This window comes from Ylistrum balloti, unplaced genomic scaffold, assembly GCF_031769215.1.
Source record: "Ylistrum balloti isolate Yb309-2 unplaced genomic scaffold, AGI_CSIRO_Ybal_v1 Utg370038, whole genome shotgun sequence".
Classification (NCBI taxonomy): Eukaryota; Metazoa; Mollusca; class Bivalvia; order Pectinida; family Pectinidae; genus Ylistrum; species Ylistrum balloti.
The window spans coordinates 3004696-3027815 of record NW_026782097.1 but is presented as its reverse complement, the minus strand read 5'-3'; the positions used below and the strand labels follow the sequence as shown (position 1 = coordinate 3027815).

General features: G+C 37.3%; 1 protein-coding gene across 1 annotated transcript in view; it reads left to right on the top strand.

Moving 5' to 3' along the window:
• Positions 1 to 23120, top strand: part of LOC132549014 (fibrillin-2-like) — an 83696-nt gene that overhangs the window by 11326 nt on the left and 49250 nt on the right. The window contains exons 2-11 of the mRNA XM_060212926.1: positions 6978 to 7057; positions 7445 to 7540; positions 11518 to 11613; positions 12770 to 12967; positions 13401 to 13526; positions 14144 to 14269; positions 16531 to 16683; positions 16914 to 17075; positions 17569 to 17694; positions 18914 to 19036. Of these exons, the coding sequence (XP_060068909.1) occupies positions 6978 to 7057; positions 7445 to 7540; positions 11518 to 11613; positions 12770 to 12967; positions 13401 to 13526; positions 14144 to 14269; positions 16531 to 16683; positions 16914 to 17075; positions 17569 to 17694; positions 18914 to 19036 (1286 nt within the window). The remainder of the gene's footprint in view (positions 1 to 6977; positions 7058 to 7444; positions 7541 to 11517; positions 11614 to 12769; positions 12968 to 13400; positions 13527 to 14143; positions 14270 to 16530; positions 16684 to 16913; positions 17076 to 17568; positions 17695 to 18913; positions 19037 to 23120) is intronic.

Sequence of the window (23120 nt, the reverse complement as noted above, 5' to 3'; positions counted from 1 at the left end):
AGAATGAAATTCCTTACGAAATATTTCAATATAAGGCTCTTAAAATTGTAGAAACCATTGAGTGCCATTCAATGAATAGCATTCCTGAAATGTCTTATGTGATCGACGATGAATTTTGTGTATAAATAACCTGTCTAGTATGATACGAGGGAATAAAGTATGATTTTCATCAGGAGAGTTTCGTATTTCTTCGTCCGCTATATAAAGATTTTTAAGTGATTTGATAGCCGCTTACTGATTCATATAACATGTATGTGATGCCGTTTTCCCCGCCGTACTTCACAGTCACGTCCACTGTGACACGACTTTGCCCGTACATCATTTATCTAATTTGACAGGATTTGAGCCCCTGTACTTATCTTAAGTACCTTGTGGCTATGTTTACACAGAGCCATTGGTTTCAGATGCTGGCCTTCGAAGCATAGTCTAAACTATGGCTGAGTCATAACGATCCGTCCAGTCAATCGTGGTTTTACGTTAAACTTGACATGAAAATGTCCTAGTATTTCGAGGTTCTAAAAGCAGCTGTGTTTACAGCAGCAGGGATTATCAGAATTTTGATAGAAAGTTTCATGATGTTGTAACAATTTCAACTTGAGGAAACTTTCTGGTGGAACAAAATTCATTCCCAACAAAATGTAACATAACCAAAATTCACGGATCAGTTTGATTTAACCCACAAAAACATCTCGGAAACGCACTCGCTTTTCACCTACACTCGTCCGGGGTTCGATTAACGGTTCGCACGTGGAAAGGTCAGGGGTCACCTGTCGGATCATGTGGGTTTTCGCCAGGTGATCGGGTTCCTCCTACAAGAATATAAATAAATTTATTTGATATATCATGGACAATTCCTAGTTTCTTATAAAAGTAGTAAGATACAGTGCACCAGTAAAGTTACAAAATCGCTGTGGACGCCAGTTCGTTGTTGAGTGTGTGACGTAGACAGCGCACCTCCCATTCAATGGCTACATTCCTCACCTATCGGCCTCCATCATACTAACGCTATTCACTTTTAATATCAATCAAAAAATAAATAAAAGTTTGAACGAAGCACCTGAGCACCATGCCTTACTGATAACCTTTGTGATATCAAACCTTCGCTTCAGACACTTACAATTTGTCCTGTTATTAATTACAGTCCGAGCACCTGATTGATAGGTTATTTAGTCCATAACGCGCCACTCTCCGACGAAAGCTTGTTGAGCATTTAGAACGTCTAAGAATAACTTGTATAAGGTTCCTGGTGTTTTCTTGTTCAACCTTTTCTTTAACGACCGAGAGGTTCGTAAAAAGTACGTCAGCTGATAGAGTTGTTTGCAAAGTCATATTTTAAAAGTATGAAAATAAGACCATCACTAAAATATTTGTGTTTGCAGTAACCTGATCTAAATCTCTCGTTCAGAAATGAAGGTCACTATCATGCAGAAGTTATGCACTTTCCAACATCATCGGGTATAGGCGGTACCACGGTCGCAGGGGAATCGCTTGGTGGTGGTGGGTGGGGGTGGGGAGGGGGTTCGATTTTTACGTTGGGGGTCTCTTTCCAGAGAGTGATGCACAGTGTGTCAGTAAGATTTGATATTTATGTTAAGGTTGCCATGTAATATAACCAAAGCATGTACACAATGGAATATCAGAATTATCCATTTTATCAATTCTTGCAAATCTTTCATGTTGAAGTTCTGCAATTTATCACTCAAGTCTGGAAACGTTTTGTCACTACGTGAAGTTCAAAGTGTTGTCGCGTTAAAATCAACATTATTTACAAACATAGGTGAATCGACTTGTATTTGTTTCTTTTCAACACCCTGCACCATCATGGAAAGAGATCCCCCTCCGCACCCCTCCCCCACCCCCACATACACACAGCGAATAGCGATTCCCTCGTGGTACCGCCTAAACCTGGAGCATCATCCTTGAAGATGCCGTTGAATATGCATCCCAAGATTACCAAGATATATAAACCAGACTAACAACATCCCTCGTCTCGTGTGAAATGTGCTTATCAATCGTGGATCTTTGGTACAATCTTCAACGTATCCAAACGTGAACGTTTCGCATCAAGGTCTGACGGAAGTTTCAATACCGTAGGACGGAAGTTTCAATACCGTAGGAAAACGTGAACATTTCGCATCAAGGTCTGACGGAAGTTTCAATACCGTAGGAAAACGTGATTGGAGTTAAAGAATAAGTTGAGAACACATTCTCCATTAATTTCTATACTACGTTCGTAAATAAGGAACCCTCCAATTGTAGGGCCCGCTACCGTCCAGGTGTCTTTTGTCAATATTGGTATGGCGTCAACATTAACCTTGTAATGTGAATCTGTGAAATGGTTAAGATCAACAAAAGAGTCAACATCCAAGCGTGTCTACAGACGGAAACGGATTAAAAAATCTGTTTCTCATATTGCACCACAACCCTCCCGCCATAGGGAGTGGAGGCCATCTTTATACAGAATGGATTCCAGGAGGAGTACGATTTTAATGAGCTAAATTTTCCCTTTTTGCCCCCGCCCCTCGATCCCCTTGGGGCCGATAACCAATATTTAAACGAACTCTACTTCCATTTTCCTAAGGACACTTTTTATGAAATTGGTCAAAATATGTCCCTTCCTTCATGAAAAGATTTTTTGGTAAATAGTTGACAGACGACGGACGCCGTATCCGGTATATGCTCACCTGCCTCTCGGACAATAGGAGGACGATAAGGACGGAAACGTGTCTTCTGCTTTATCAATGACATCGACAACATTTGTCATGTAGATCTTGGTCAATTCAAACAAGTAATGCCATGTTCTCAAACAAGAACAATGTCAACAACATCAGAACAACCAATCACACTAACGAGCATAAAAAAGCCCGGTGCCATATTTCCCAATGAGAGCTCAAAACTTCCCCAGAGTCTTCCTCAATCTATTTCTCGAAATTCTGCTGAATCAACAGCGATATTTAAACACTTAATAATCGGAAAATGGGTTCACAATATCAAACAGAATAGGGGAAAGTGAAAAAGTTGATTCCATCTCTTCGTTTTTATTGTCTGAATTCAAGTAAGTTGATAACGTGTAATTCATCTAGGTTGTCAACTTCCGGGGCTTTGCGTCATTGGATACAAACGTTGTAGTGATATGTAACACATGCCCAGCCCTTCACTCTGGCTTTACTCTGGAATACATAGGTCTGCTTATCGTTTCCCTCTTGTTAATCATTAAAATGAAAGTGTCACTTGATAAAATGGCTGCATGCATAATCTCATCTGCCACTGTGTTTAATTTAACTTTCTACAAGCGGTTTGCTGCAAGCAGGCAAACATTCTGGAAGTGCAGTTAATACTTATCAGCGGGACCTGTCGGACATCGGCATGGCTGATGAATGGAGCTCACATCCTAATTATAATAAATTTAAGGCTTATACTTGTATATATCATGAGGTATTACTTGTTTTACACATTTTAAAATGTTTCGGCAAACATTTTTATGTTATGATATATGAGCGAAGTATTCAATCTGGTCTTTTTACAATTTTTTGACATCCTCCATGACTCGTGGTAGAGATTTTTAAAAATCATATTTATTATTCATATTTTTATACAAATTTCACTTGCGCCAGTCTATTAGACCCACATACCATTCAGACTTTTGATTTTAAACAACTTTTAAGGAATCGTGTTATAAGTTCACAACCATATATACTTGTACCACTGTTTACCGTTTGAAAGGGAATCACTCGTCATATCGCGCGCTACCGACTACTGAAGCTATAACGAGACAATTCAGCACTTATAATTACTGATAGTATGGTATGAACTAAGGTAAGGCCTTCTCAAGAGTTCGAGCCGTAAAATGGAACAGCAGTTTTGACGACCTGATGTATTGTATCTTGATCACACAAACTTCTTTCCCTTGTTATTTCGTATCTCGGTATTATCATAGAAATATCGCTTTAATACCCTAATGGGTTTTGTAGCCAAAAAATCGAAGCGATATTGAATACTACAGTACCTGGAATATAAAGGTACGCGTTTCTCGGAGTAACCACTTCTTTCCCACGGAAATAAAACAAAAACAACAAAAAGACAATACCGATATGTTAACAAATTCTTAATTCAGACACGTTTGCAATGAAATTATGGCAAAACGTGAACAAACGATTTCCATGGAGACTTAAGAAAAAGGTAGAGAATAAGACCAGGTTTTCCGGAAGGTAAGCGTCTTCTTCTCCATCGACGACATCCGCTATGTAAATCTTGGTCAGTGTAAGAAAAGTAAGATCACGTTCCCAAATGAGAAGAAGGTATACAACAACGGAAACACCAGGCAAACTAACCAGCATCGAACATGTCCTGATTGACCTTAAAGTTGGTCTAAGCCCCCAAATAGGGCCGCGATATCTCGGTTGGTAAAATGTTGGTCTAGGCATCGGAAGTGCGTGGCTTGAAGCTTCCAACACGTGACAGTTTGTTTCTTATGAAACAAAGAAACAAGTGGGCCTGCGTTGTCATGGCTGTGTCCTTTGACAAGATACTATATTTGTTCATGACATGCGACGAGCCTCCCGTATGTTATTCAGCGAGGTAGCCACCAGCAACAAAAAAGGAGACATCGCTCAAATTGCCTCCGATTGTTTCCATGGCGATGTACCTAGCAAACAAACAAACAAACAAACAAGCGATCAAACAAATAAACAAAACCTCGAACAGGATATATAACTCCTACACCATGCAATAGATCCGCAGGCTGTTTACAATTTAACGCTAAAGACACCGCGTATAGAAATACACTAGGCATACCACACAATACCTTTATCGGAAGTCTTAAGTTATTTGTCACCTTGTCAGCATCGGTGCGTGTTTTAATGTCGGTGCATTTTTGCCCTCTCCGGGGAGTCCGGTAGTCTTTCCTTTGATGGCGATGTCGTTAACGACTCTAATCCTGCAGGGAGTCTACATAGCTACACCTTGTAAATGTCATTGAACTTTGGTAAAAAGAGACATTACATATCTCTCTGGAGCTACCATACTACTGGCATGTTTGCTTTCGTCACAAAGAAAACACATCTTTTTTGAAGTCGGATCAAATCGTAATCTCGATTCGAGCGGCAATAAAGGTTGGGAATGAAAACGATTTATATCGGGATTGAATACACATCAAAACGTCCGCATAGTTATATGGGTTAGTGAACACAATGGAAAGGTCTGAAAGAATGTTGCGTAAGGTAATATTTGTGAAATGTTCCGTAAAAATCCGCTGACATATAAAAGTCTACACGATTTACCTGTATTCCATTGTCAGAATCCAATGGTTAGACTCGCGATATACCTTATCAGCATAACTTTATAGTCAGAATAAAAAAAAAGAAAAAACACTATATTGAATAATTGAAAAGGAGACAGGTCGAATAAGGCACAAGATACCGTAGGGACGGTGGTTTAATGTATTTTGTGTTTAGATTACTTGAAGAGTAAAAAATCTTACTCAACTCCTATCCGATATACGTCTAAATTTCTTCAAATATTTGCTCAGTTCTCAAGCCATTTATATACACAAATCACCTTGGTGGTATGCCTTTGTTGGCGTCACTGATCTCTTTTTCAAAATACAAATCATGATATCTTGTAGAGATGTGTAAGTTTTTCATACTTGTCAACATCAATTATGAGTTAGCGTTCTGTCGAGGTTTGTTACCTCGATGGTATAGATGTCGCGCTGCTTCGATAACACTCTTAACATAATGCCGATTGCACCACTGCAACTCTTTGACGAGTATACTAGGTCATTGTTATATAGTCATAGACGAACAAAAATAACGTCAGTGACGATGATAAATCAATTAGTATTTGATTTGAATATTCGAATCCTAGCGAAAGCATTGGTTTATATTGCAACTTAATTAGAAATTATGCACCAAAATTTACGAAACGATAGGATATAGATATAATATGATATTAGTTGTTTCATTTATGTACAGAACTTTTCTGATGGACTAGAGTAAAATTGTATTCTGTTTAAAACGTTGCGCTCAGCCTGACACTTCCTTACATACTGGAAAATAAAAATGCATTTGTGTTCTTACTGTCATAGTTGAGATGTTGTTGCCCTTCTTCGCAGCAAATTTTGTTGATGTTTGTAATATTCCTTCCTGAGGTTTTTTTTAATCATTTCAAATACTATCCATTGTTACCTTACTGTTTATGCATGCTAATTTTATTGCGATGGGGTGGAGATGTGGTAGGGTGGGAGATTGGATTACTTAATTCATTGAGTTATTGGGGGAGTGCACCTTCCTGACTAGATATTGGCATTTTTGATGACTTCCTTCAGTCGCCTTATAGGTTTCAAAAATTAGACCCCTAGCATTAACAGCTATATTATGCCGTTTTATTCCTTATATGGCTTTGCTGTATATAATTCTAAATTCCAAAAAGGTTCTACTCTCTTGTATGTTGTTTGTACAATCATTGAAAACCTTTCAATCAATTTGGCTCATATTTACAAACCGTAGTTCTACGCCTAATCAAATTTGGGTTTGCATATGTACTAGCAAAAACAAATTTCTCCATATTAATACCTATGTTATGGTGTCAGGAATTTCAGGAATAAACGTATGTTCTTTATTGTAAATCTTCATCATAATTTGTTTGTTTATTAACATACATTAATGGATATAATGTCTTACCATTGTTACGCCGTAAATGAGACATTCAAAATGCATTTATCATCCTTTCCATAGCAAGTTGCAAGCCCCTACTTAACTTTTATTTATATTAGTGACGTATTTAATAATCTGTCAATCTGTTAAATAAATATATGTTGCTATGATTCTTACGATATGTCATAATGTCTGATATATAATAAATGTAAAATGTTAAACAATGACGGTTTAAGTTTGTTTAAATAATCACGACCTGCTTGTATTTCTCATTTTTAAAAAGCAAACTGGAATGTTGTTGTGATATGTAACCTGGTATTTCAGGCCAAACGTGTGTGGTACGACCCGCCAGTATTGCTGCAGAGGCTGGACCAGACCCGCCAACACCATCCGGTGTATCATACGTAAGTGTCCTCTACTCTCACCATCGGCCATATACTGTAAAAGTTGTTCTTTTCAAGGATTTTTGTTTTCTCGCTATTTTCTAAGATAAAATCCAGTTTTAAAAATAACATCCTCAATACTCCAGGGGTTACTTATCCCTTTAGCATGATCCAGGGGTGCAGAGAGCGAAAGTGATCATAACCCCAGGAGTATCGGGGATGTAAAAATAAATACATGAAAGATGTTTTTATGGAAAAATTTGTACTCAGTTCCATGATTTCTGTGAAGAAGACATTCTCTTTGGTGAAAACGTTTGGTAAAACTGCTAAAATAACTAGGATTAGACTCAATTCATATTTTCTCGTGTTAATAGTTAAAATAAATAAGCGACGTATTTTTTGTTGTAGCGATCTGTGTACGAAACTGTGATGGAGGGATCTGCATGCGTCCCAACCAGTGTCTGTGTCCAACCGGGAATATATCCCCGTCCTGTAGAACCACACGTAAGTGTTGCACAACCCTCCTGTAGAGCCACATGTAACTATAGCAAAGCCCCTCCGTAGAACCACACGTAAGTATTGCACAACCCTCCTGTAGAGCCACTGTAACTATAGCAAAACCCCTCCGTAGAACCATACGTAAGTATAACACAAGCCCCCTGTAGACCCATACGTAAGTATAGCTAATCCCTCCTACAGAACCCCACGTAAGTAAGAAAAAAGACTACTGTAGAACCATGCATACAATAAAAAGAAATCCTCCTTGAACCACACATAAAATCCCTCAAAAAAACCTGTCGACCCACCTGTACATGCCACTAGTAAGAAAAGAAAACGTTGTCGAACCATGTATGTGCAAGGAAAACACGTAAGTAAGGAAACACCTCTGTAGAACAATATGTAAGTAAAAACACGACTGTCGAATCACATACAAATTGGTACTATTTGTCGAACCATACACTATTTCTTGTCAGATTATACGTTTAAAAAATAAACTACGCATACTGTAACAGTGTACCATGGCATGTTGTCCCTTCGTAGAAAGGCTGCAAATTCTCCATCATACCTTGAGCAAAATTTAAAAATATCAGAAGTTTGATCGTCGAAGGCAACGGTGATGCACAGCTAAAAATAATAACACAGAACAATCCTAAAAATGTGCAGGTGCTTGGAACGTAGATAATGGTATAAAAAGAAATCATAAGTCATTGTAAACGATACTTCATGACCATGGCAATCAGAGGAAACTGTATGTTACCCTTTCACTGGCGAATAGACATGCAAAAGACTTGTAGTAAGACAGATCGATCTGCATTCTACATGGTGGAAATGTTCATGAAATTATACCCAGTATAAATAAAAGCAATAGGTACAGCTGAAACGAAAACCCTTCTCAACAATGCAGTCCATTTTTATTATGCAAAGAGCATTTTCAATGCTCTTCAACATGCTGATGTCGCCCCTGAGTATCAGTACTTCGTTTTCATTGGTTCATAAATCGAACGTTTACTCCTATTCCATCTGCCGGACATTACCGTAATCATTGGATTATCGCCCCTACAAGTTGCTGATGCTAGTCATTAAATGAAACAACCTTATCGACATTTTCTTCATTACTTGTTGAGCATTACATTGGTATAACACACATTTCAGACCGCTTAAGTAGGTGGAACATTTTATTAACTGATATAAACGTTGCCTTATTCTGTGTGAAATAAGTCGACGGGTTTTGATGAATATGTCTGGTGGTTCTGTTATCGATAACTGTTCCCGTTTCGGAACGAGAAATTATTTCCTTGTACTGACCAAGATTCATATGGGTGTCATCGATGAAGCAGAAGACACATGTCCGTTGAAACATCTTATTCTACCTGTATTTTTTCTGTGGTCTCCGTGTAAATCTTTCGTTTGTGTCATATTTCATCAAATTTGATTTTGAATTAAGATTCTTGAGATAAGTCGGTTAGTATTTTTCCCTAATGGTGACACGTAACGATCGTTGCATAGTTGTAAGTTTGAAAATTTCTCCCAATACCTCTCAAGAATTTGCGATATCAAACCTCATCAGTGAAAAATCAAGATGGTCGCCTACCGGTCCTTTTGATTCACTGATCGGACCTACATACGTGAATGAAGTTGAGAAATATCCCTCGAGTACTTCTCAAGAAATAGGGACATCAAGGGTTAGGGTTGATTACGGACGGACGACGGATAGACGATGGACTGAAGACGATTTCAACAACCCACCATCTGTTGATAACGGGCTAAACTTGCCTTCCGCATGAGCAGTAACAAAACGTAACTTTGAGATACCTGACCATAAACAGCATTTGGCAAGAGTGGCCCTTATCTTAAAAAATACTGCTAAGTCTGTACAGACAGTGTTATATATAACATATGTCAGTGTTAAAGTACATGTGCAGTGTACAATCTGTGCTTGATTGCATTTTGCTAGCAATACGTACGTGTCATCACAGACATGTAACACTTGTGTTTACCTCTCTACAGTCTGAGTGCAAATTATGTTTATTACGCTTTGTGGGATGCTTTACCTCTTTAAACACCATATACCTGTATTGTTGTCCTTCGAACTTTTCATGAATCACCGCGACTTTCTGTTCAAGTCTTTATTTTATTCATAGTTTGTCCTTGTTTCATCGAATTTTAGTTTGTCAGGTATTTCTGTACGGATATTCTGTTTACTTATTTTACTGAGGTAAGAGGCTTTGTTAAAGGCAAATGTGGTTAATCTTACTAATCTTGGCTGAGCAGAGTATTGTATGGTATGAAGAGGTCAAATTGAGAAATGGGCATCGGTTACATCAATTCCAGCCTTTCTACTTCATTGATAATTTCCATGGTTTGATATTACATTTTGACGTTATTATATGGGTATCATTTAGAAAATGTATACAAAATTTATGCCCTCGGATCGAAAAATAAGGGTCATGTTGTTTTTGTGTTGTCCGTTTGTCTGTCCGGATCGAAAAATCGGGGTCATATTGTTTTTGTGTTGTCTGTTTGTCTGTCATCAACTTTAACCTTGCCCATAATTGTTGCGCCGTAAAAGGTAGGGTTTTCAATTTGTATATGAGTACATAGGCTTAGCTTACACAAGATGAATGGGCATGCGCAGATGCCATTGGTAATGTATGATAACATTTCTCGATATTTCAAAGACCTATATGAAAGCTGCTAAACTTATGAACATGGAATAACAAGAATATTTAGGATTTTTTGGATGGTTGGGTCACATGTTGTCCATGAAACTTAAATGTTTGACAAGGCAAACTTTTCTTGACATAGAAATACTCATCAGCGTCTGAAAAATGTTTCAAATCCATGCGCCAGTCGAAGCATTCTGTTGATTGTGATTGACAGACGAAAAGTCCAGTTGCAGACGAGATTTGCATTTTGGTATCATTACATTTATGTTCTTTACAAAATTGGAAACATTGTTATCATGTTTGTTGAGGCATGTCGGATTGATATATTTGGAGTCTTCGTTTTTTCAGTTAACATTCAGTGACAGCAGTTTGATTTTTTCACTAATTATTGGTTAACACTTAACTTTTGACGAAGTAGGGCCATACTGTAGTTCTTGAAGATGAACAGTCTCCTCTTGTACTAGTCAAGTGGGGGATACCCACCATAGATCGCGAACAAAAAGCTTAATACTTGGGAGTGAACATTAACAAAATCTCATAAGGAACATTCAATATCATGTACGGTACATTTAGTATTCCGAGATGATCAAGATGTTACTTGGTTTACTGAAATATTCGTCTTTTGTAATGACTTCAACATAATATTAGGACATATGAAGTTTCTTCACAAAAGCAAGGATATCTTAATAAGAATGGTGAATCACCAAAAGTGACATGCTTTTGAAAATGGGATTCCTTGAAATATAATTGCAAGTGCAGGTAAGGGAAAGAATGTCATTTCCTGTATTGTAGTACTGTATCTTGTTCTCTCTATCTTTAAAACATTATCACAGTTTAAACTTAACTGAATAGGTCAATTCATATTTCATGAAATTCATGCCAACATTTTATGCTTTTTTTACTGGGAAGTATATAATTGCTACTTTGTCTTTCCATCTGTCCTTTTGTGACCAGAGCATGATTTTGCACACAGCTAAGCAAGGACCATGAAACTTTGTGTATGTACATTGGTCATACAACCACAATATTAAGTGTATATTACCAAATTTAGGGACCTCAACCACATAATAACAGAATTATTGCATCTTTATTATACTTTTGTGTCCTGATAACAACTTTACTTTCATTTATACTAGGACAATGAAACTTGGTGTAGACTTTGGTCATACTAAAAGGATGTACAGTGTACCAAATTCAGAGCGCAAATCCCTTAATTACAGAGTTATTGCCCTTTTTTATAATTTGATTTCCAATAAAGTTGTTTTCTGGACATTTATCAGTTTCACCGATTCTCTTGTTTACGTCTTCTTTTAGCTACCTGTACTCAAGCTTGTATGAATGGAGGTCGATGCATTGGAAATGACCGCTGTTCCTGTAACTATGGATTTTCAGGACGTAGATGTGAACATGGTAAGAGCAAGTTATGAGAAAGTAGCAAATTTCCTTCATGTACATGTAAAAGGGGTAATAATTTTTAATGCCTCTAGGATTTGAACACAGGACCTCTGCATTAGTCTTGCACTCAACTGATCCACCTAAAGGGCTCTCACTATCTGAGCAGTGTATTACAGCTTGTATTTATCAAAGGTTACATGCTCCCTCTCCAAGAAAGAACGTGTCCACAAGTTTCCAAGGGTAACAGTAATGCTTTATGAGGCATGCCTTAGTATCATTTCTAAGTCCTTAGGGTTATATATGCAGCCTTTTTCATCTGTACCAAGACTGCTACCGTACTTGAAGGTAGAGGGGATAGAAGAGAAAAGTATCACGTTTCAACAAAAGGTTATGAATTTAAAGAAAAGGTAAGCCAATGTTACTTGTTCTTATTTTATAGAAATGGGACCAATATATTGAGTGAGGTTATGTATGACCTGGCATTTAGAGTTTGATCCAGTGATTCTTAGCTCATTTGACCCAGGATTACCTCTAGTCATCATCTTGCTTCCATGATTGATAACCATATGCTAACTGCCATGTGTGAACTTTACATATTTTAACTTTCCTCTCAAGTTCTATAAGTAGGATTTAGCTCAAACTTGCCTGGAATGATCATGAAATGGTCCTGACCAAATGTTGTTGTTTTTGAGTCATTCAGAAATCCAATAAGGCATCCATCTTAAAAAATGCTTTTTTAATTTCTTCTCCAGTTCCTTTTCTCCAACTGAGCTGAAAATGGCTGAGGATGTTATAGAAAGAAGCAGACAAATTGTTGCTTGTTTTCTTTGTGTCAGAATTTTTAAATGGTACCAATAACAGCCATTTCGTAACATAATTGTCTATTCATGGTTGTCGTCAACAACACCAAAAGTAGTTACAATTTTTCCAAACAGCACTTATTTTAATTTTTCAAGTGCTACCAGTGGAATTCAACTCAGAATTGCCTGAAAGTATCTTGAGATAGTCCTGACCAAGAATTGTTAGGTATTTGTTTGATTCAAAATTTTTCCAGTTCTGTGGTAACATTGAGACTTTGTTGAATCTTAAATTTTCAGCTGATAAAGTAAACTGTGGATTGGTAGATAAGTTCTGGTCTTTTCAGTTTGATCAAGATTATTCATGCAATTAGATTACAGAACTGGGCCTTGTTTTACACAAATCTCGGACAACATGTGCCGTGGTCAGCTGACTGGAGTGGTGTGTACCAAGGCCTTATGCTGTGCTACAATAGGCAAGGCCTGGGGAAAGCCCTGTGAACAGTGTCCTGTACATTCTCAGCCTTGTCGTAGGGGATACATTCCTAATCTGCAAGCTCAGAATTGTCAAGGTAAAGAAACTTCAACAAAACATAATTTTTTCACCAAATTTTTATTTAATTAATACCTAAGTGTAAAAACACAGAATAGGTTAGGATTGTCTTGAATGATTTCTGAAAAAAAAAGACTTTGTGTTGTATATCTTGAAAGATAATCACCAGGTTTTGGAATATTTATGTGTATTGATTTATTAGTTATTGATAAGGAAAAAAGACTTCAAAATACAAGTTAGGTAATGCCCTCACTGATTTATAAACACTTCAAAAATTTAAAGAACAGATGAAATTATTTGATTTTACTTACTTGGTGTTGTTTGTTACTGTAAGAACAAAAGTCCCAACAAAAGGTGATTAAGTGATGAGAGGAAAAAGATAATCTTATGTGATCAGAAATGAGAGAAGGGAGGGAAGATGTCAACTCATTTACATTGATCCTTATTTATAGATGTTGATGAGTGTGCTGCTATACCTGGGCTGTGTGTGGGAGGAAGGTGCATAAATACTCTTGGCTCCTACAGATGTGAATGTAAGGATGGACAAAGTCAGAATCCCATCACACAGGTCTGTGAGGGTAAGTAGAACTATCACTGATGTTTGTCAGGTGTGACAAGGACAGTCATCATCGATAACATCATGGCTTTATATTTGATAATGTACATAAACAGTGATTTGTTACCCTTGTCTGTCTTGTTGCAAAGCAATGTCAACCCTTTGGTTAGTCAGCAACTTCATTTCCTAAAGGATCTTGATAAGACTACATGTCAACAATGACAATGAATTTGTATTTCATGGTCATGTTTAAGGTAACACTTTCTATTTATGCTAATTTGTCAAATATTGTTACTGATATGAAATAATTTTTGTAGGATTTTCTCCTGCAAGTTTTCAAAATTGTTTTCAAGTCCCTTTAATATAATGGGTTCTCAAATTTTGCGTAAAACCAATGAATCCAAGACTTAAATACCTGAGATCCAGAAATCACAGAATTATGCATTGGAGAATGGATATTATCTTCCAGACATTTTTTCATGCTCTCAGAAATTGTCCCCGCTTGTCTTTGTTTTAATGCACATTATAAAAATCTATTGGATAAAAATCAGTTACTGTCATAGACCAACTGTACTGGACTTGCTTTGAAGGACTCTCTCAGTTTTTCCCTTGAATGAGAATTGTTCTTATCCTCTTCAGATATAAACGAGTGTGAAACCATTCCAAACACATGTGAAAATGGAAAATGTACTAACACAGAGGGCAGCTATTTCTGTGTGTGTGATCCAGGGTATGAAACCAACGCTGACAAAACGCAGTGTGTAGGTAAGAAAAGTTAATTCTGACATTTATACTCCTTCAATACTGTTTATGGAATAAAAATCAATACTGTACTTTAAAAGTAAAATTTACTGTGGAAATCAAAATTCATAATTTCAGTGAGAAATTTTTGGTAAACTCACAAAAATTTGAACTGTCTTAAAAAACAACAACCATTACAGAATAGTATCATAATAGTGTAACAGAGGTCATCATTTATCTCAATGCCTCTGCAAGGAATCGTACCCAGGACCCCTGGCTTACTAGTCTGAGGCTCGACCAATTGAGTCAAAGCGATGTTCATTGCAGCTAGTATTTTACCAGGGTTACATACCCCTCCTCCAGGAAATTACGAGTCCTCGAGTTTCCAGGGTTACAGCGATGCTGGTAGGGCATGGCTAAGTACTATTCCTTGTGTAGTATGGTAAAGTGAAGCCCATGGTAAAGTGAACCGGGTATCATTTCACCATTATGGTGAAATGAATTCCCCCTATGGTAAAGTGAAGCTATATTGTATTTTGTTTTCAATTGCCGTTTCACTTAACTTTTTATCAGTTTACTTAATCATGTTCCTCAGTTCATAATAAAACAAACAAAAACAACAGGGTGGGGAAATTTAGGATGGGGCAGGGGGAGTTCACTTCACCATGGCCATGGTAAAGTGGAACATTACACTATTTTCTTACCAATTAATTTTTTTCCACTAATTGCTTTGCAATTTACCCTGATTCAATTATATAAGCACATCAATAACAAAAAATAGTCTGGGATGGGGAAATTTAGGGTGGGGCAGGGGGTTAACTTCACCATGGCCAATTGTTTTGCTAATCACCCTGCCCCACCCTAAATTTCCCCACCCCAGACCTATTTTTTTGTTATTTAGAAGTGTTACTTTGTATACTTATGGAATCCTTTGGAAAAAATGAGGTTTCTGCTTAATTTACTATAGGCAAATGGGTTGGGGTTTTTAAGTAACATTTTATCTGGGGGAGGGGGGAGGACAGAGACAATAAAATTGCTTATTAGGGAAATTTCTCATTCTTTTTTATCTTAAGTGTTACAGCACCTACATGTATGAACACCAGGCAGTTGATGGGTAGGACGTGGTGCTGGTTTTATTACAGGTTTAGCTATATGCTAGGCATTTATCTCCAATCCTCACTGATGTATTGGTTGTTATATCAAGTTTTATGACATTATCAACAATCTGTAGTTACACCTCAACTACATACTTAAACATGTAATCTTAAACTTAGACAGTAATTTTATTCTGCCTGTAGATTTTCGATTTAATTACATTTTGGACAAATTTGATGGGATCAGGACTGCAGTGTTTGGACCTCTTGCTGAGGTTTTAAATAAACTCTGAAGATTTTGTTACCTCGGGAATCTGATATGTAAAATTGAAGTGATAAGTGATGTGCTATTACTGTGTAGTGTTTGTATTTCTCATACCAAAGTGATGTAAACAACACCATAATTGTATTTAAGTTGTCTAGACAGGGTTAATTATACAGATGCATTTGTAGCATTTGAAAAACACAAATTTCAAGACATTCATGTATAGCTTAAGAGTTCATGTTATAATTATGAAAAAAATGCTAACTGATATATTGTCTGAATTAGCTCCCTGAAAAAGATGAAGTTTTATTAACTTTTGTAATACATTCTGTTTACACACAGTGAACTTTTAGCATGTGACTTGTCATTTTCATTAATCTTGGTTATTAGTCAAAATCGCAAAACATCGAAAATCAAATGCACCCAAATGCATCTCAGTCATTTTAAAGTTTTAGCTTAGACATTTTAATGGACATTTTTACAAAAAGTGTAACCTTATCTGGATATTGTGGATTTTATGAAGATGTCTGAAATTTTTAGCTTGCCTATTAGAAGAACACAGGCTAAAGCAGTCACCCCAGCACCGGCGATGTCCCAGCTGAAATATTAATATGTTTTTAACAAGTTTTTTAAAGCAGTACTGGTATTTCCTGACAAGTGATGTGCTATAGATTGTTTAGATAATGCAGATGAGAAGCAGATAAATTATTGGCTTAATATATAGTTTAAAGTTTGTTGTTATATATGTTTATTTGATGTCAGGAGTAAATGATTAATACATTTTCAAATGAATCGATTTACAAACAAAAGGTGATATGTTTTAAACATTTATCAGCTGTTAAACCAGGTCACTGTGTGTGTAATAAATCATAATGTTTAATCTAGGCTTACAATCTCTATAAATTCACTAATGATTATGGCTTCAGTGGTGAAGAGGAAAACATGCTTCAGTCGTATCTCCCAGGGAACCTGTGCTGAACCCATGGGAATCCTTTTGTCTCTGCGTGACTGTTGCTGTGAGATGGGAAAAGGCTGGGGAAATTCCTCCATTTGTCAGCTGTGTCCTGAGAAAAACTCAGGTCAGTTCTATCAAAATGTTACAAAGATATGTAGTAAAGCATCAGTTTGTTTTTTCATACAATTAAGCAATGCTTTTGTCATCAGCCCTGACTTACCTAACATCAACAAATTCATAAAAAACTTCCTATCAGTTTCGACTCATTGTGTTTCAATAATTCTTTTTTTGGTCTGTATGAGAAATTTTAATATTTATATCGGCTTTTTACAAGATGAAATTCTGTATATTCAGATGCTCACAGAGAGTTATGTGAAGTCTCTGATTTGAAAAGGAATGAGTGTGGCCTGTTTCCCACTCTGTGTACCAATGCTCGATGTATTAACACATTACAAGCATACCGTTGTGACTGCTATGCAGGATTCAAACCTACAAGTGACCCAGATGTCTGTATTGGTAAGAAGCAAAATAATATGAAGATCTAAATTTTAATGGATTTGCTATCTGTAGAAAAGGAACCACTCTCCAAGTACTTTTAAAACTGTTTTGATAATTTGTAGTTTAATGTACAAAATGTCTGAGAAGTAATTTTGGCTTGACCTTACTTCACGAGCCAATGTAATCTAAGTCAATGCTCTATCAATTACATGTGACATGCAAGTCTTTGACTGTGGCAATCTGATATCCATTTCTTTCACATTTTGTTTTAAACGACTTTGCTAATAGAACAGCAAAAATTTTACTTCTAGTGTTGAAAGCAAGAATTCCCAAAAGAATTTTTTCATTTGAGTACAAACTCTACATTACCAAATCTAAATTATGTTGATGAAGGTAAAGGAGACATCTTTTTTGTCTTACTATGGTATATCATCTGTAGATAGATTACATTATCTATCAATGGACAGAAGTTTGAAAAATAGGCTTAAACATAGTATACTATGAATTACAGATATAAACGAATGTCAAGAGGACCGTAGGCTGTGTTTAAATGGACTTTGCGTGAACACAGAAGGAAGCTTCAAGTGTGAATGCAATGTGGGATACACTTTGTCTACTGATGGTCGTTATTGCACAGGTAAGTACTTACAGATTCCTCCCTACAGGTGTGAACAGGTAGATATTAAAAGCCACTTCAGAAATGATGATTTAATGGTAGCCATTGAACACGCAAGTAAGAATTGGAGTTACATGAAGGCTGATCAACTGTGATCAAGTGACAGATGTCTTAAAATCTGCTTAATTACCAGCAAATAACATATGAATGGAAAGACACATTTTATTTAAACCATTGAGTAGGACAGATCTATCATGATTATACAAGCAGAAAAGGGGTAAACCAGTCGTTATGGACACTGACAAATATGAGAATCAAGTTGCAGCTATGCTCAAAGACAACAAAACATTAGAAAAACTTTAAAGTTCAAAAGTGCCGATAGCTTCCTTATCAAAACCAGAGAAGAAAACGAGATCACTGAAACAGAATATAGACACCTGTATTCCACTACAAAGAACACTCCTAGAATGTTCTGTCATCCAAGACCCACAAAGAAGGGAACCCATTACTGCCCATAGTAGACTTTACTGGTTCAATTGGTTATAATGACTAGCAGACCTTCTAGGACTGCTGGTGGGGAAATCAGAAAGACCTTGTTGAAGGTATGTCTATTGTACAGAAACAATCAGGAATTCATTTTACACGATGTAGATCTCTTTCGACAAAGCATTTGGTATCATTTGAAGCCACTTACAGCAAGACTGGTCATGGCAAAAGAACACCAATCTCCATATCCATGACATCATGAATCTACTAGAATTTGTGCTTTCAACATACTTTCCTTTCCGAGATACCATCTATCAGCAAGGACTTGGCTCAGCCATGGGCAGCCCAGTGTCTCTGATTGTGGCCAACTCACTTGTAGAGCACTTGGAGAAAGAAGCTATAGCCATGACCTCCTCAGAATGCAATTCTAGTCGGTGGAAATGATATGTTGATAACATTGGATACTATTTAACAGCTTACATGTGAAACTGTATTCCAGTACCAAGATATTTTTGATGGCTTTTTCCATTTGATAATTAATCATATGAGGAAGATTTGCCTTATAAATAGATTGATAGGTGGTAATAAAAGTTTAATCCATTTCCCATATCAAATAAGTTTCAATATCCAGGGGGTTGTGAGACCCTGAAAAAATGTTCTCAAACAGCTCTAACTAATGTTGATATGTTGATGTGTGATCTTTAAAACTAGATGTTTTGTTAAAATTGAAGTGACTGTTCCACTTTTCTCACAGATATGAACGAGTGTCAGACCAGTGGAATGTGTCCCCACGGACGATGCGTTAACATGAATGGCAGTTATAAATGTGAATGTGACACTGGTTACAGACAGTCTTCCAACCAACAGATCTGCTATGGTATGTATGTTACACTGGTGACAGTCTTCTAACCAACAGATCTGCTATGGTATGTATGTTACACTGGTGACAGTCTTGTAACCAGCAGATCTGATATGGTAAGTATGTTACACTGGTGTGTGTTCTAACCAACAGATCTGCTATGGTATGTATGTTACACTGGTGACAGTCTTGTAACCAGCAGATCTGATATGGTAAGTATGTTACACTGGTGTGTGTTCTAACCAACAGATCTGCTATGGTATATATGTTACACTGGTGAGTATTCTAACCAACAGATCATGCTATGGTATGTATGTTACACTGGTGACAGTCTTCTAACCAACAGATCTGATATGGTAAGTATGTTACACTGGTGAGTCTTCTAACCAACAGATCTGATATGGTAAGTATGTTACACTGGTGTGTGTTCTAACCAACAGATCTGATATGGTATGTATGTTATACTGGTGTGTGTTCTAACCAACAGATCTGATATGGTATGTATGTTACACTGGTGACAGTCTTCTAACCAACAGATCTGCTATGGTATGTATGTAACACTGGTGAGTCTTCTAACCAACAGATCTGCTATGGTATGTTTGTTACACTGGTGACAGTTTTCTAACCAGCAGATCTGCTATGGTAAGTATGTTACACTGGTGACAGTCTTGTAACCAATAGATCTGCTATGGTATGTATGTTACACTGGTGACAGTCTTCTAACCAGCAGATCTGATATGGTATGTATGTTACACTGGTGACAGTCTTGTAACCAACAGATCTGATATGGTATGTTTGTTACACTGGTGACAGTTTTCTAACCAGCAGATCTGCTATGGTAAGTATGTTACACTGGTGACAGTATTGTAACCAACAGATCTGCTATGGTATGTATGTTACACTGGTGACAGTTTTCTAACCAGCAGATCTGATATGGTATGTATGTTACACTGGTGACAGTTTTCTAACCAGCAGATCTGCTATGGTATGTATGTTACACTGGTGACAGTCTTGTAACCAACAGATCTGCTATGGTATGTATGTTACACTGGTGAGTGTTTTAACCAACAGATCTGCTATGGTATGTATGTTACACTGGTGTGTGTTCTAACCAACAGATCTGCTATGGTATGTATGTTACACTGGTGACAGTTTTCTAACCAGCAGATCTGATATGGTATGTATGTTACACTGGTGACAGTCTTGTAACCAACAGATCTGATATGGTAAGTATGTTACACTGGTGACAGTCTTGTAACCAACAGATCTGCTATGGTATATATGTTACACTGGTGAGTATTCTAACCAACAGATCATGCTATGGTATGTATGTTACACTGGTGACAGTCTTCTAACCAACAGATCTGATATGGTAAGTATGTTACACTGGTGAGTCTTCTAACCAACAGATCTGATATGGTAAGTATGTTACACTGGTGAGTCTTCTAACCAACAGATCTGATATGGTATGTATGTTACACTGGTGTGTGTTCTAACCAACAGATCTGATATGGTATGTATGTTACACTGGTGACAGTCTTCTAACCAACAGATCTGCTATGGTATGTATGTAACACTGGTGAGTCTTCTAACCAACAGATCTGCTATGGTATGTTTGTTACACTGGTGACAGTTTTCTAACCAGCAGATCTGCTATGGTAAGTATGTTACACTGGTGACAGTCTTGTAACCAATAGATCTGCTATGGTATGTATGTTACACTGGTGACAGTCTTCTAACCAGCAGATCTGATATGGTATGTATGTTACACTGGTGACAGTCTTGTAACCAACAGATCTGATATGGTATGTTTGTTACACTGGTGACAGTTTTCTAACCAGCAGATCTGCTATGGTAAGTATGTTACACTGGTGACAGTCTTGTAACCAACAGATCTGCTATGGTATGTATGTTACACTGGTGACAGTTTTCTAACCAGCAGATCTGATACGGTATGTATGTTACACTGGTGACAGTTTTCTAACCAGCAGATCTGCTATGGTATGTATGTTACACTGGTGACAGTCTTGTAACCAACAGATCTGCTATGGTATGTATGTTACACTGGTGAGTGTTTTAACCAACAGATCTGCTATGGTATGTATGTTACACTGGTGTGTGTTCTAACCAACAGATCTGCTATGGTATGTATGTTACACTGGTGACAGTTTTCTAACCAGCAGATCTGATATGGTATGTATGTTACACTGGTGACAGTCTTGTAACCAACAGATCTGATATGGTAAGTATGTTACACTGGTGACAGTCTTGTAACCAACAGATCTGCTATGGTATGTATGTTACACTGGTGAGTGTTCTAACCAACAGATCTACTATGGTATGTATATTACACTGGTGAGTGTTCTAACAAACAGATCTGCTATGGTATGTATGTTACACTGGTGACAGTCTTCACTAACAGATCTGCTATGGTATGTATGTTACACTGGTGACAGTCTTATGGTATGTATGTTACTAGATCTGCTATGGTATGTATGTTACACTGGTGAGTGTTTTAACCAACAGATCTGCTATGGTATGTATGTTACACTGGTGTGTGTTCTAACCAACAGATCTGCTATGGTATGTATGTTACACTGGTGACAGTATTCTAACCAGCAGATCTGCTATGGTATGTATGTTACACTGGTGACAGTCTTGTAACCAACAGATCTGCTATGGTATGTATGTTACACTGGTGAGTGTTTTAACCAACAGATCTGCTATGGTATGTATGTTACACTGGTGTGTGTTCTAACCAACAGATCTGCTATGGTATGTATGTTACACTGGTGACAGTTTTCTAACCAGCAGATCTGATATGGTATGTATGTTACACTGGTGACAGTCTTGTAACCAACAGATCTGATATGGTATGTATGTTACACTGGTGAGTGTTCTAACCAGCAGATCTGATATGGTATGTATGTTACACTGGTGACAGTTTTCTAACCAGCAGATCTGCTATGGTATGTATGTTACACTGGTGACAGTCCTGTAACAAACAGATCTGCTATGGTATGTATGTTACACTGGTGACAGTTTTCTAACCAACAGATCTGCTGTGGTATGTATGTTACACTGGTGACAGTTTTCTAACCAACAGATCTGATATGGTATGTATGTTACACTGGTGACAGTCTTGTAACCAACAGATCTGCTATGGTATGTATGTTACACTGGTGAGTGTTTTAACCAACAGATCTGCTATGGTATGTATGTTACACTGGTGTGTGTTCTAACCAACAGATCTGCTATGGTATGTATGTTACACTGGTGACAGTTTTCTAACCAGCAGATCTGATATGGTATGTATGTTACACTGGTGACAGTCTTGTAACCAACAGATCTGCTGGTGACACTTGTAACCAACAGATCTGCTATGGTATATATGTTACACTGGTGAGTATTCTAACCAACAGATCTGCTATGGTATGTATGTTAGACTGGTGACAGTAATGTAACCAACAGATCTGATATGGTATGTATGTTACACTGGTGAGTGTTTCTAACCAACAGATCTGCTATGTTTTAACCAACAGATCTGGTATGTATGTTACACTGGTGTGTGTTCTAACCAACAGATCTGCTATGGTATGTATGTTACACTGGTGACAGTTTTCTAACCAGCAGATCTGATATGGTATGTATGTTACACTGGTGACAGTCTTGTAACCAACAGATCTGATATGGTAAGTATGTTACACTGGTGACAGTCTTGTAACCAACAGATCTGCTATGGTATATATGTACACTGGTGAGTACTAACATGTATGTTACACTGGTGACAACAGATCTGCACTATGGTATGGTATGTATGTTACACTGGTGTATGTCTTGTGTGTTCTAACCAACAGATCTGATATGGTATGTATGTTACACTGGTGTGTTTCTAACCAGTCTGTATGGTATGTATGTTACACTGGTGACAGTCCAGATCAGATCTGGTGATATGGTATGTATGTTACACTGGTGAGTGTTCTAACCAACAGATGTATCTGACACTGCTATGGTATGTATGTTACACTGGTGTGTGTTATGGTATGTATGTTACACTGGTGTGTGTTCTAACCAACAGATCTGCTATGGTATGTATGTTACA